This window comes from Sesamum indicum, linkage group LG10, assembly GCF_000512975.1.
Source record: "Sesamum indicum cultivar Zhongzhi No. 13 linkage group LG10, S_indicum_v1.0, whole genome shotgun sequence".
NCBI lineage: Eukaryota > Viridiplantae > Streptophyta > Magnoliopsida > Lamiales > Pedaliaceae > Sesamum > Sesamum indicum.
Genome location: NC_026154.1, coordinates 12404636 through 12418705, shown reverse-complemented (window position 1 = coordinate 12418705; position 14070 = coordinate 12404636). Strand labels below are relative to the sequence as shown.

The window sequence follows — 14070 nt, the reverse complement described above, 5'->3', positions numbered from 1 at the left end:
GCTACGGCCAATGACAAGTAGGAATCCTCGACTCCCTTAGGTGGTGGGGGAGCGGAGATTCTCGATTGCGGAGATTATGACCTTGAGTCTGCGCAACTTCAGGCCTAGAGATCTTGCTGTTCACTTCCTCCCGCCTCTGCTCCACCTCCTCGGGAGCCAAGGATAATTCTCGACTTCGGGGAGGGGAAGGAGGGGGTGGGTTTGCAAGTTGTCGGGCTACAAATTGGGCTACGACTTGTGCCACCGCTCGAGTAGATGCATCGCATATCAGGGCGAGCAAAGCTTCTTGCGTCAGTTAGATCGTCGGTTCTTGGGGTGGAGTTTCCGGGATGAGTGCTCTCCCGGGAGGCGCGGGCGGAGATTGTTGACGTGGTGGAGGAATCTCCCCATTGAGGGGTACTTGCTCATGCGTCAGGGGGATTACCTCCTGGGGTGGTGACTGTACACGAGGCGGGTCTTGTTCCGCCAAGGCTCGAGTCTTGGTTTGCATACTCAGTATCGAGATAAATGTTCCCACAGATGGCGCCAATGATGTGGTTGAGGTTTTTCTACTAAGGAATAAAATTGAGAATTTTACCTCGACACAATTGCGCACCAGGTGAATTGTAATTTCCGAAAGAGGTGCGATTTTCAAGAATATGGTGTCTCTATTAATGAATAGTAACTTGCATAAAAAATTAATATTTTGGTATTTATAGTAGTGTTATTAATTATATGGTATGCTGGGTTATATATGTTTAGTGCATGCCTTCTATACAATAAATTACATTTTTGCCCATTCAAGTAAATAATTTTTACCAATGTATATCAGAAAGGATTCATGGAATTCCTCAACCAAGAAAGAATAATCTTTCACAAGAAAAAGGGATCCTAAAATATCCAATGAAAAAGAAGTAAACAAGTGGATCATGATAAGAGAACTGTAGCAGATCCTCCCAAAAAAGGAAACAATGTTTGGAAAGGAAGAAAGATTTAAGAAGCTCATAAAAATGGGATTCGAATATACCAAAAAGGTAACACAATCAATAAAAATATAAGAATCCCTTAAAACTCCCAAGTTCCATAAAGAACTTGAGAGTTGAGGAGCTTTATGATGAGAAAATCAAACACCATGAATAAGAAAAGAAAGTCCTAAAGAAAATCCCTAATCGCAACCTTCATATTTAATGTATATTTATATTGATTGGTTACATGTATGAGGAATAATTATTGAGGATTAAGGCACGGTTGGCTAAATTCAAAGGATACCGATTCAAAAATTGTAGACCATAACATCCATATTTATTTAGGGGCATAAGGGAATCTTCACTTATAAAGCCTTAACTATAATATTAATACCATCATAGCTAGAAATGCCTGTAAAATTAAGAGAACTTGGAGAGAAAGGATAATTTCAAATCTAGTAAGATTGTGATTATATTTCATTTTCTCTCTACTACATTTTTATAACCCACATCACTAAGAAAGGCTTAATTCCACCAATTCCACCCAATTTTGGAAGGAGAGTAGATTGACCTTCAAGGGTTAAAAGATTAGACCCAGGTAAGCCAGTCTATAAAGAGAACTATAAGCCCAAAAAATGCCAATCAAGTTGATGAGGCAACCCATTCATCAAATTATATTCTCTAAAAACAAGTCAAGCAAGCACTAAACTAATGAGGCACATATTTTTCTAGTGTCAGTCAACCACAAGGGGAAGGGTTATAGTCCCTTACCTAACAAAATGAGGGGAAAAAGTTTGTTATAATGACAAATTTAGGTGTTGCAATTGCTTCGACAAGCAAGAAAGCAGTCAAAAAAGCAAGACATGATGGTTTTTGTAAATAATTAAATTGTGAATACATTGTCTTTATGTTACTTTTTAGGGTTAATTATATTTTTCCATTCGAATTATAATTATTTTTATACTTTGACATCTTTTTTTTTTTTGTAGACAAAATAAAGTTAAGGGGATAATTGTAATTCTCAGTGTAACAGAGATGCATTTATCGTTATGTCAAACCTTAGAAGATGTAAGTATAATTTTTCATATATTAAAACATGTCAAAGAAATAGTGAATTGTCTTATCAATTCACAAATATATTTCTCGAAGGAAATTTCAGTTGCGCTCATGTACACCACTGTAAGAATTGGGTTCAAGCTGTCGAATCTGACCCCTTGGTTGACGGGTTAATTGATTGGCTACCTAATCCTACTCATTCCGATTAAATACACCACTATAATAATCAAGCTGTCAAATCTGATCCCTTGACTAACGGGTGGACTTAATTGTTGCCCTAGTCCTATTCAATTCGATTAAAAAGACACATGGATTCTTATCTTATTTCAACATATCCCTACATTTCAGGGTTAAACTCACCGTTCTAAACCCCCACGAGATATGATGCAGGTAAATTTATACCTGCGAAAAATTCTTTAAAGTATTTAATCATATTGAAATTTGAATTTTTGATCGTGATAGTTTCGAAAACTATGACTTTAGACAACTTGCTAATATCAATATTTATGGTAAAAACCTCTGAAAAACATATATATTTATATTTGATTAACAGTCCATAGAAGATACTAAGACAGCAGTAAGTTGATTAAAGATTTTGCTGCAAATCCAGAAACATCTATATAGCCACACACTATTAGCTTTGATAACAAAAGAGAGCATTGGAATTTAGCCAAGTCATATTACTGGGATTCACTACCGAAAAATCGAATACGATAACAAAGGACATCTTAGGAAGGGGTACATGCAAATTAAAACCTCTTAATATAAACATGCCATCTTATTTCCCCCAAAGGGCATAGAAACAAGAGGAAGCCAAAGTCCATCACACAAGCTGGTGGCTGATGAAACCGATAATTTCAATGCCACCACAATAGTTTCAGCTCTGCCATGCTTGGCAGATTCCACCATCATAGATCGTTTGCTCAAACATATATAATCTGGGGTTTTCAGTCATAGTACTCAAAGTTCTCATTACAACAGAATAACATATCTATGACCGATTTTGAGATGGCATCCTCTCAGATCCATGCCTCTGGCGGAAACTGCTGGATCTCATGAGAGCATCAGCTCCGGCAGCTGGTGGGTGAAATGGTGCCCAAATCGAATCTCTATCGACCTGGTTCAACGGAAAGGATGGTTGGTGTTCCCGTTCCCAAGCATGGAAACGATCACGATGCGGATTTTCGGCTTCTTGAAAAGTTCTTCCAGATGAAGTCGACGAGAAGAAGTAAAAACCACTGGGCTGATCTGATGATGAGGCGATAGGAGCAACTTGTGCCAGACCCCTATGGTTACCGGATCTTCGTCCAGTGGATATAACAGGGGCACGTGCCACTGGGTTATTAGTGGACTGCTGAAAGTATCCTTGAAGTGATGAAGCACGATCACGGGGCCGAGCAACAGTACCAGGATAAGGTGGAAGCACTGATGCGGCAACTGAGCTGGGAGCTCTACTGCCAGAACTGTCACAACATTATTTAGTAGTTCACTATTTTTATGTTGTGAAATTACTTCATCGAGCCTAGCTACAATTTGAGAGGATGGTACCCAGACGGATAGTTCACATCAATCATTTTTTTAATATTGATAGTAATTCTAATAACTTAATATGTATTTATACTTTAGAATGACAGAAAAGCTATTTACTAACCCCAGTGGCCAAAAGTACTTGACTCGCACCCTGGCAATATTCACTTTACTGTGTTATGGAATCACATTCGTTATGCAAGAAATGTTCCTTCTAAGAATGTTTCATCAGAAGAGCCTAAAACTGATGACAACATGATTACCTTCAAGAAATTCAATATTCAAGTAATTTACTAACCTGTGACCAAGAATGAAGGGATGCAATCCAGGTCTTGGAATATCAGAATTGTTCCTGGTTGTTCTCTGACCTACGGCTGGAATTGAGGGTTGATCTGCACCACCAATGCGGTTACTTGTAGCAAAAGGAGAAGAATGGTCCCAACTTTGATAATGTACATCCATGGAAGGGAAGGCATAGGAGTTGGGAACTTCACTTGGAACTGGTGGGCCACTCCAGTGGTTATTAAAAGTAGATCCATCCGAAACACTTCCACTTGATGCTGAAGAAGATGGATGAATTGGCCCAAAATAGGCAACATACGGGCAAGGATGAGTTGTGGATGATACGGGCGTATGTTCAGCAAAGATGGCATGATGTCCAAGAAGATCATGATCTATGAAACAGCAAATGCTCCAATTATTACAGACGCTTGATCTAAACTTTAGCAGTTAGGTAGAGTAAATGAAATCTTACATGCACTTGATGAAAACTCTCCTTCACTGCCAAAAAGAAAAAAGCAGAGGATTAATAGCTGATCAGCTAGTAGATGAACCCAAAAAGGACAAAAACAAAAGTTATCAAATACATTTGAAAACTTCTTCCAAGTAAACGAGACATTACACCATATACCAATCAGCTAACAAAATGTCCCTCCACAAGAAACAAAAACAAAAAAGAAAGCAACGATAAGAAAAATTTACTGTTGGTGTCCAGATTTAAGTATTTGTACATGTGGCAAATGAATAATTGGCAAGAACAGAATGACTACAGGACCTTTGTTAAGATTCTCTTACAAGCATGTCTGAGAACTTCAGAAGACAATAGGCCAAAATACACCCTCCATTTAACTGAAGGGGAACCCCTGTAATCCCTTCTACAAGCACCTCCTCCAACGCATATGAAGACACTTGAACATTTCATAAACAAAGTAGATTTGCTCATCTAGATACTCGAGATGCATGTTCACCAGAATTTAACACGTGTTACTGTAAATTTGGGGTTTCATCCAGCAGGTTTCTGATTAAAAATAAATCCTGATACTCCGAACACACCCTTTCTTGATAGCTTTAAGCATTTTCGCTCCAACTGAGTCATTATTAGGCAGTAAGGACAAAACGCCAAATGCAAAGATGACCAATGATGTGATCCTTTTTCTTTTTTATGCTTCTAACATTGTCCTCGTTGTGTATAAATAGGAAATAAAACATGAGGATGGTTCAAATAGGTACCATGTATATTAGAACATCACTAAAGGAACTCAAGTCAACTACCATTGAAACTTGAAACTCGGTAAAAAGTATACTTTTAAGGTCAGATGGTGCTTACTCAAAAGATGAAGGGACCCTCGTTAATCCACTGAATGGACACCAATGAACTCCAAATGACTGCAAAATCCAATTACAGGATAAAAGTTGATCAGCCATGGTTTGCACCTTATGTTTACATACAAACAGGTATAGCTCGTGCTGAAGCCAATGGTGCATGGCATTCAATTTAACTTTGGAGTTCAATCAGAATCAAAGTAAATGACTAGGAAATTTGTATAAACCACATAGTTCAATAGTGACATGGCAAAACTAATAATGCAGTTACAGTCTAAGTAATTCAAACACTTGCAGAAAAAAGTGGTTCTATTTATTGTGTCATTTCTGAACTTCATCAGAAATCACATTACAAGACCCTTATGGAACATAATTTTTAAGTACATGCTTGGTGTCCATTAGAAGAGGTAGACATTTTGACATGGGAAGCAGCAACATCATTTTATTAACAGCAAGAAAACTGATTACCAAACTTGCAGATGTCTAAGTTTCAATTCATTCATGTTAAGAGTCACATACGTTTAGTTATATGATATGCAAAATTCAAGTATCTGAGAATCAACTCAGTTATCTGACAGTTTACATGTGATTACTGTACAGGAATTCAAAAAGTCTTAAGGCACACATAAGCTCTTGCCAACTTGTATGGAAGCTAAATGTTCATTTAATGACATATCAACCAATTTACACCTAAGTAATCCATAACAAAGACAAACTCACTGCAAATATCTCTCCGGACATTCCTCACTTGTCCTTTCTACTCGTTCCCCTCATTTTCCACCTCAAACAACCCAAGACAGATCTAGGGCATTAGCTGCTCCTATATGCTTATGTCATGTGAATATAGGTTATTGCATTTTTACATGCATATAAAGTGATAATATTTTGACGAAATTTGAAACGAGTAAAGAAGTGGGATTTCAGTTAAAGAAACCAACCCAACAGGAAGGAAGAGTCAAACAAATGATGAAATTAGAATATTATTCAAATTAAATAATCATTTCTTGAATTGTTTTTTTTTTTTTTCATGAAATGAGCAGGAAAGCTATTAAGTGGATGGACAAATTTTTAGGCTGCAGAGAGAGAGTGACCCATAAAGATTCCGCAAAGGCTTAAGTATTTTCACAATTAAACATTCTCCAACAAAAACTTACACCTCCTCTCAGCTCAAGTAAATAAGTTCTCAGTAAAGGAATCACGGAAATAATACAAGTCCAAATAGCACATGATATAGCCTCTGAAGCCTGGATGAGAACATGAAAAGTACAGACATGCAGAGGGATGGTTTATGAAACAAAAGAAGAGGGATCACGCCAATATAAGAACAAATATGAGAATGGATGAGAATATGATGAGTACAGACATGCTGAGGGATTTTGATAAAACAAAAAGGAGGCCAAACAAGAGAACATAAACACATGTTCAAAAGCAATGTTGATGCTGTAGTACATAACAAATGGTATATATAGCATTCACTAACGAAATAATACTCCACAAGATGTCAATTAGAAAGAGGATCAGATGTACAAGCACGTAATATGAAATGCTCCAATCATGCTCTGCTGGAACCATTAATTTAATCAACAATACCATGTTAATGACAACGAGGTTGAGGTTGAGTATTCAGAAGATAATACAATGAAGAAAAGAAAGACATGCAGTCAGTTCCCAGCTTCAGAATATATGTAAACCATCATATCGATGATTGATAAGATTTAGAAATTACCATTTCAGAATAACTTAAATCATATAGATCCTCATCATGGGCCCAATCGTCCATGGTGAACTCAGGTAGTGGCCGACTGCCATTGGCATACAGCCATTGTCCTTTCTCAATTTTCCGACAGTTGGGGCACTGCATTGCTCCCTTAATATTGAATGCTGAACCTATGCAATCTGTATAGATCAAGGCAATACATAATAAAGTAAGAAACAAAAAGCAGTTTCCTAAATATCTGACTACAAAATAGGGCATTCTGTACCAGAAATAAAAAGCGAACAGGAGGTGGGAACGTAAAGACCTCATGCTAGAGGAGCATTTCCATGAAAGCAAAGCAGCATAAAAGTTAATGGAGAGGAATTGTTAAGTATCTCATAAACAGAACAGCGCCAAACAACACATGCCATACAAATGCATGAACTCCTTAAGCTCTTTCTAGTGTTGCATAATTGCTTATCACTCCAAATATGAGATATAATTGACCAAAGACCTAAGGACCAAAATATGCTAAAATGATGCTTCACATGTTGCTGCAACCAGTAAATGACCAGTTCTGACAAGGATTAGCTATTTCACGTACTGACATTTTAGAAGCAGGAAAAAAAAAAAGGGGGTCACATGAATAAAATTATATAATAGTAATGTAAATATGTAAGTATGTATGGTAATGATTAGGTTTATGTAATAATATATGGAGACAAAATAGGGAACGGAAAAGAATTTGAAAAAGTTGGATATGGTTGTTTTGATTTCTGAAGGATGTGTTGTTGGTTATCAGAACCAACAAAAAACATAACAAAGCATAGTTAATATGAAATCAGAAATAGTGGTTATCATTTCAGGTCTTTAACCTTGTCTAGTGGTCAACAGAAAATTAAAGTCGCCATGCTTAACAAACAAAATGGTATCTGTTTCCAACAAAGGCATGTTAATCATTCACTACTATCAACATTGAAAAAACCAACCTATATTTGACAAAGTTCCACATAAAGGCACACGTACGTCAAACCATAGAATCACAATATTGCACAAACTAGAGGTAAATGCTTCTAACCGTGGCTGAGAGCTCTGGCTAATAACCAACATAGAGATAACAATCATCACATGTACATTGCTAAATTGGCTAATTAATGCCCAAAAGCTACTGCTAAAAACAGGCATGCAATATGTGGTTAGTAAAAGGAATGGAAGTGCTAATCAATCAACAGGCAAATTTTTTCTAAGTGGAAGCTCAAAACATGCGAAAAAAAAAATCATATATTGATGTGTTTACAACCCCAAGTTTGCTTTCATTTTGAATTTTGATGGAACATACTTTGAGCGATGAAGTCCAAATATAATTGTTAACAAAATAGCTCTTAAAGTAGGAACCCAACACACCTATAATGTTACCCCAAAACAAAAATGAAGATATAAATCTAACATGCATTGCTCCTTCGAAACGTGCAAAAACATGATATAGAGTGATCTCACACTGAAATATGGCAATATTTGATAGCATCAACACAATGTGCTAAGCGCTAAATGGAGTTTGACGCAAGCTTAGTTGCAGGCGAGATGATAAACCATCAGATATATTGTCTAATACTCCCTCCATTCCATTCTCAAAGTTCGTATTTCAAGTGGAATGGAGTTTGAAAGTGTTGAAAAACTACAAGCTATAGAAATCTTTAAATTTTTAACCTCAAAGGCAGCGGTTTAGAGTTAGCAGAGTCATATCATCACTTATGTGAGCTGCGTATGTTTGGAAATAAAATCATTACTTTAGGCTAAAACATTTTGTAACATCCCAGAAAGGATATAGAAGCATTACTAGTGGAGAATGGGTGTGATATTGAAATATTTCTTAAGAAAATTTACTAAATTGATCAATATTTGATTCGTAAAAGAATTCAAGTTCACAAGTGAACAGAGCAAATTCAGGACAGATATATTTAATCAACACATAATGTGAAAATCATAGTTGATTGTTTGCAAATGCCAATTTAAGGTTGCATCTCAATCTAACAAAAAACTGTTGCACAGCTTGATTATGCTTGTTGAAAAGAATTTATTTCTTAATATTTTTCCTAGGAAAAAGAAGAATTCCTGTTAGCAGGCACCATGGTTGCTAAATAGCATAAAGCAGGGTAAATTGCAGCAGAAAGGTAAAAAATTAGAGTATAGCAATTGCTATAATACATTACCTGAAGCGTAATGAACACATTCCAGGTTCAAGATCAAACAGATCAACTATTGTATACAATGATGTGTTTATGATTAGCAGCTAATCCAAGTGTCAAAGAGTATGCCTACATGATTTTCTCTGTTCAAATGACAGATGACATGAACTAATTACCATCAAAGCCTTTTCGAAATTTGGTCTTGGTAATACATAATAATATAACAAATCAAAATGATGAGAATGGACCTGCTCACTAATATCTAACAAATTATGTCTTCCCACTAGCTTCTCTATTAGTGGAAATCTCTGATTGGAACCTTTATTGTATAACCAAAACTTTTGTCAATATCAAATGAAGCTTGGTTTAAAACCCACTATCTTCATGGTATTCAAATAATAATTTTAACAAAGGATGCATTTTAGATTGAAAACTTTCTGGCATTAGTCAAAATATTACTAAGATCTAGATACAGCTACATATTATATCATTCTATAGTTTCTGAGGAAGTAAAGAAATCATGAATAACATCAATCCAAGGATGGAATTGGTAAATATGAACAAAATGTTGAAATGACTTGAAGCTAAAAGCGGACAGTGAATGGCAGCATTGTGCGGGGAAAAAATAATAAAAGATCATGAATAAGGTGGTTCCAAATAATATTACATAGAGAAGATATACAGAAGCTCTTTTCATAGTTCGGCTCCTTTAAAACAAAACCAAAAAAGTAAAAAAAACAAACAAACAAACAAATTTTAAAAATTATGAAATTACTCAGTTATGAAATTATTAACCTTTCAATTTCTTATTTTCAACCACCCATGCAGAACCTCTACCTCGAATGTACATTAGTAGGACACAGAATTATGAAGGAGAATCATCTTCACTGTTAAGTAATTGTTCTGCTACCACTCAAGGGATGGATCTCCTTAAGACACACTAGCTTCCTTGTCCCATTTCCATAATTAGATTAAGCAGGTTTCACCAGTTAAAGGATGTCAATTAGCAATTTTGTCCAGCACTAGAATCCATACCCGCAAGATGATTCTAGACTTTTTGGATCGTAGATTGTAATTAATGCAGGACACAGTATCATTTTGACAAGTTCCAGCGTATCTCTTAGCACTTGGCAATCATGTAGGAGCCTTCTCTGTTGGTCAGCAGACAACGACAAATAGAAGCATGGCTGGCAATTAGAAATAATTTTCTCATTAAAGTCGATCTTTTCATTAGCAAGACACTGACCACCACAACCACCAACCCCCGCAATAAAGATTTAGCACTTCCTATCTACCTAGATTCCTTTACCCAACCGGTTGATCACTATCACAAGTAAATGCAAAACAGATTACTTATTATCCACTGCTTAACTGATTCCAAATTTTACTGGGAAATAGTAGAACAATTATCCTTTCGCAATTTGCATCAGGAAAATGACATAATGGCATAAGTTCCTGGTATGATTTTACTGTACCCAATAATGCACACTGGAAAAAATCATCAACTAGGTAAAAAGAACATTCTACGCAGAGTTTAGTTCCACAGAGTAATGATCTCATCAACTCCCCCACTATCACCAAATAAATATTTCTCCAACTCACCAAGTACTTAACATATGAAGTCAATTTCCAGGTTTTTTACTATCCAATATCCCCACCAACATTTCATTCCCAGATCCTGAAACTAGATGAACTTCACTCTCTAATCGAGGAAAACAAAAATCAACCAAAGTTAGTCAACAATCTGCCGTCAAGCCACATAATTCCAGCTCAATAAAATTTAAGATGAATTAACCCCCACCCAAAATTTTCCCACTCCAACTAAAATCCACGAGTTGCAATAGGCAAGAGCAGAAAAAATAAGTTAGATCTCGGATATTGCCAAATGAATTACAAAATCTCTCACTCACCAAGGTGGAATTGATGGCCGCATTGAAGCTTAGCCCAAGATCTATCCCCGTTGTCAGTCACCACCTCCAAGCAAATGGAGCACGAAACCGCCGCCGCCTCCTCCGCTCCCTTGCCTCCACCTCCACCTCCATCGCCATCGTCAAGAAGATCCGCATCACCCAATCCCATAATTCAACACTAAATCGCCAAATTCCAAAAACCCTAAACTTATTACAATCAAAAACCAAAAATTGCTCCGCCCAGATCAAATTAAACGCAAAACAAGATTAGCTTAAGACAATCCTCTGAATTTTCGGCACAAAATTAACGCGTTCAGATGGGAGTTTTGGAAGCAGAGATAGAAGAAGAAATGGAAAAGATATGAACGGCAGTGTCAACGTTCTCTTCTTTTCTTTCTAATTTCCCAAATTTTCTCACTCATTCACCGTCAGAATTGGATTTTCTCTGTTTGCCTGTTGGTTTTTCTTCATTTTATAATTGATTTTCCTGTCTTAAAGCACAGGTTTTTTGGCGAAGTGGTTAACTGCTGTCGAAAGCAAAGGATATGAGTAGATAGCCCATCATTTATGGACGCTTCGATTAAGTACTTGTCTCTCACCACCGTTGGATCAGCCTAATCGGATTGCTTGATGATGCCCATATTTCCCAAAATTTGTGCTTTTTCCTTTTTCAAGTTAATCCATCCCAATTATATTATAAAATTTAATTATTATTAATCAATATACATTAATTATTAATATCAAATATATATAATTTATTAATAATTATCCAATATATATATAAATTTCACATTTATCAATCATACTCTAATTAATAATATTAAATAAATAAAATCTAATCAACATCTACTATTAGATATAGAAACAATTTCAATTATTCAGTAGATACAATATTCCACGCATAAGATCGGGTTCGAACCCATGACCTTTGAGATCATGGAGCCTCAACTTCGTCATTCGAATTAGGCTCATCAACATAATATAAATATATATATATATATCAATAATTATTATTATAATAAACTTATATTAAAATAGATCAGTTCATACATTAATAAGATTCAAACTCATAATTCCTCATCAAAAGATCACGGAGCTTCAAATTCATCGACTAAAATAGGGTTTGTTGGCAATTTATGCTCTTTCAAAGAAGTAATAAAATAATGCAAAAAGCTGTAAATTAAAATAGAAGGAAAAGTTGATGAGTGCTAACCAAATGCTGGTAAGGGGCAAATGCAAGCAATGGATCATTATATTTTATTTGTGATCTAACAATTCTTAATATTTAAATTGTGTAGCATCTTTATCCCTCAGAGTCAATTTTTTAATGGGAATTTCTTAGTTTTATAGTTTGTATGGTTATTTTGAAGAATTTTAGAAAATGAAATAAAAATAAGAAAATTATAAAATTATTTTTGAGAAAAGAAAAAAATGTTGGACAAATGATTTTTGCTAAAACTTTTTGTTGTTTGATAAATCGAGGTCAAATTTTATCTTGAGTGCTTTTCCAGATATAATTAAGAACTACAATAAGCATAACATAAGGCGTGTCACAAGTTATCATAAGAGTATTTCTGTGTCATAGATTGTTTCACAGTCAGAGCGGCCATAAGATAAGTCGTGGCCACATGATCATTTCTATTCGTTACTGCAGAAGCGCACATGAGATAAGTCGGTACACATGGCTTGTCTCTGCGTAACAGTTTATTTATGCAGTTCACTATTCAACTTCGAGCAACTTTAGGGTAACTGTTATATAAATCCATACGAGGCATTTGTTTTTATAGAAAAATGTAGATAAACATTTAGGTTTTGTTGGAGTTGTCTTTCGAAAACATAATTGAAGACATGGATACTCTGAAATCCTACGATTTTAAGAGTAAACACTATCGTTTGATTGCATAAGATTTTAGAAGAATCTAAATCTTTCTTCCTGCAGTCTTTTCTGTTTTCTTGGTAGATTTTTGTCATTTGAATCAAGGAGGTAAGTGTCGTAAACTCTTATGCTTCTGTAAGGGCATTTAGTCCACAGATAATTTTTATTGTCGATTTATTTCTCACATATTTTACATTGGTAAGGTACGATTAAGTTTGTTGAATCAATTTTGCAACATAAATATGTATATTGTTTTGCATTTTTTCGACCTGTGAATTTCTTTGATATGAAGTGTGATATTCTCAAGTTAAGAGGTGATAATTATAAAGTGTGGAAGGAAAATTTTCTTTTATTTGGGTTGGATAGACATTGATTATGTATAAAGAAAAATGAACGAACCTACATTATTGAAACTAGCTAGTCGGATGAGATTGATCTTTATGAAATGTGAGAACGATCTAACTGCCTCAGTGTAATATTCATAAAGACTAAAATAGAAGATATATATATTATTTAATATTGATCTACCCAAGGAAATTCTCTCCAGTTCAAGTCGCGATTGGCGATCTCAATCCGCAATCCGAGCTAACTCCTCCGAACAGTAGTTTCCTGAGAACACAAAAAGCGGTTAAGCCAGTTGGGTAATTTCCCGACGATGGCTCTCCGACGCTCAAGTCAGTTTTCATAGATTGATTGGCGTATAGAGTGAATGTATTACTGAGAGTATGTGGACATTACCTAATAATGAACTTCATCCGTGATATTTATAATTTTGTCTAGGACGTATTTGGCAAGTGCAAATTTGTAGTTGTCATGCTTAAGTCAAGCAACCCAAATTATAGCTGATTGATACTCCATGATTACTGCTGTCGTAAATCCCTCCTTAAGAACATTTAGTGGGATTTCTAACCTTTCTAGAAGACATCCCTGGTTGATAACCATGCATTATCCACAATGAGGGTCAAATTTGTCCTTAGATAAATTACCCTCATCAAATATATTAACCCACTTGGTACTTAAAAATTAAAGGGAATAATTAAAAAAAGAATAGAAGATATATATATTATTTAATATATAAACCCACTTGGTACTTGCCATTTGGACACGTGGCACGTGAACATTTATCTAGGGGCACACAAACAGGCTCGATTTGGAGCTTAACACTAGCTCAAGTACAAAATATTTTGTTCATAAGCTCGTGAGCTGGCTTGCGAGTATATCAATTTTATGATCAAAATTAATCATATATTGTAATTATTAATTAATTTTATAT

The 14070-nt window shown here is 35.5% G+C and overlaps 1 protein-coding gene across 3 annotated transcripts; it reads right to left on the bottom strand.

The window, feature by feature from the left end:
- On the bottom strand, window positions 2681-11431 carry LOC105172390. Of its 3 annotated transcripts, none has more exons than XM_011093788.2 (6): window positions 10922-11431; window positions 6856-7025; window positions 5134-5192; window positions 4282-4307; window positions 3826-4201; window positions 2681-3454 (listed from the first exon to the last, which is right to left on the bottom strand). In XM_011093788.2, the coding sequence occupies exons 1-6, from the start codon at window positions 11088-11090 to the stop codon at window positions 2992-2994; spliced, it is 1263 nt and encodes a 420-aa protein (XP_011092090.1). In that variant the 5' UTR covers window positions 11091-11431; the 3' UTR covers window positions 2681-2991. The 3 variants fall into 3 exon arrangements, with proteins under 3 accessions (XP_011092090.1, XP_020552910.1, XP_011092089.1); XM_020697251.1 differs by having other exon boundaries at window positions 2681-3451; XM_011093787.2 differs by having other exon boundaries at window positions 2681-3463; window positions 10922-11429.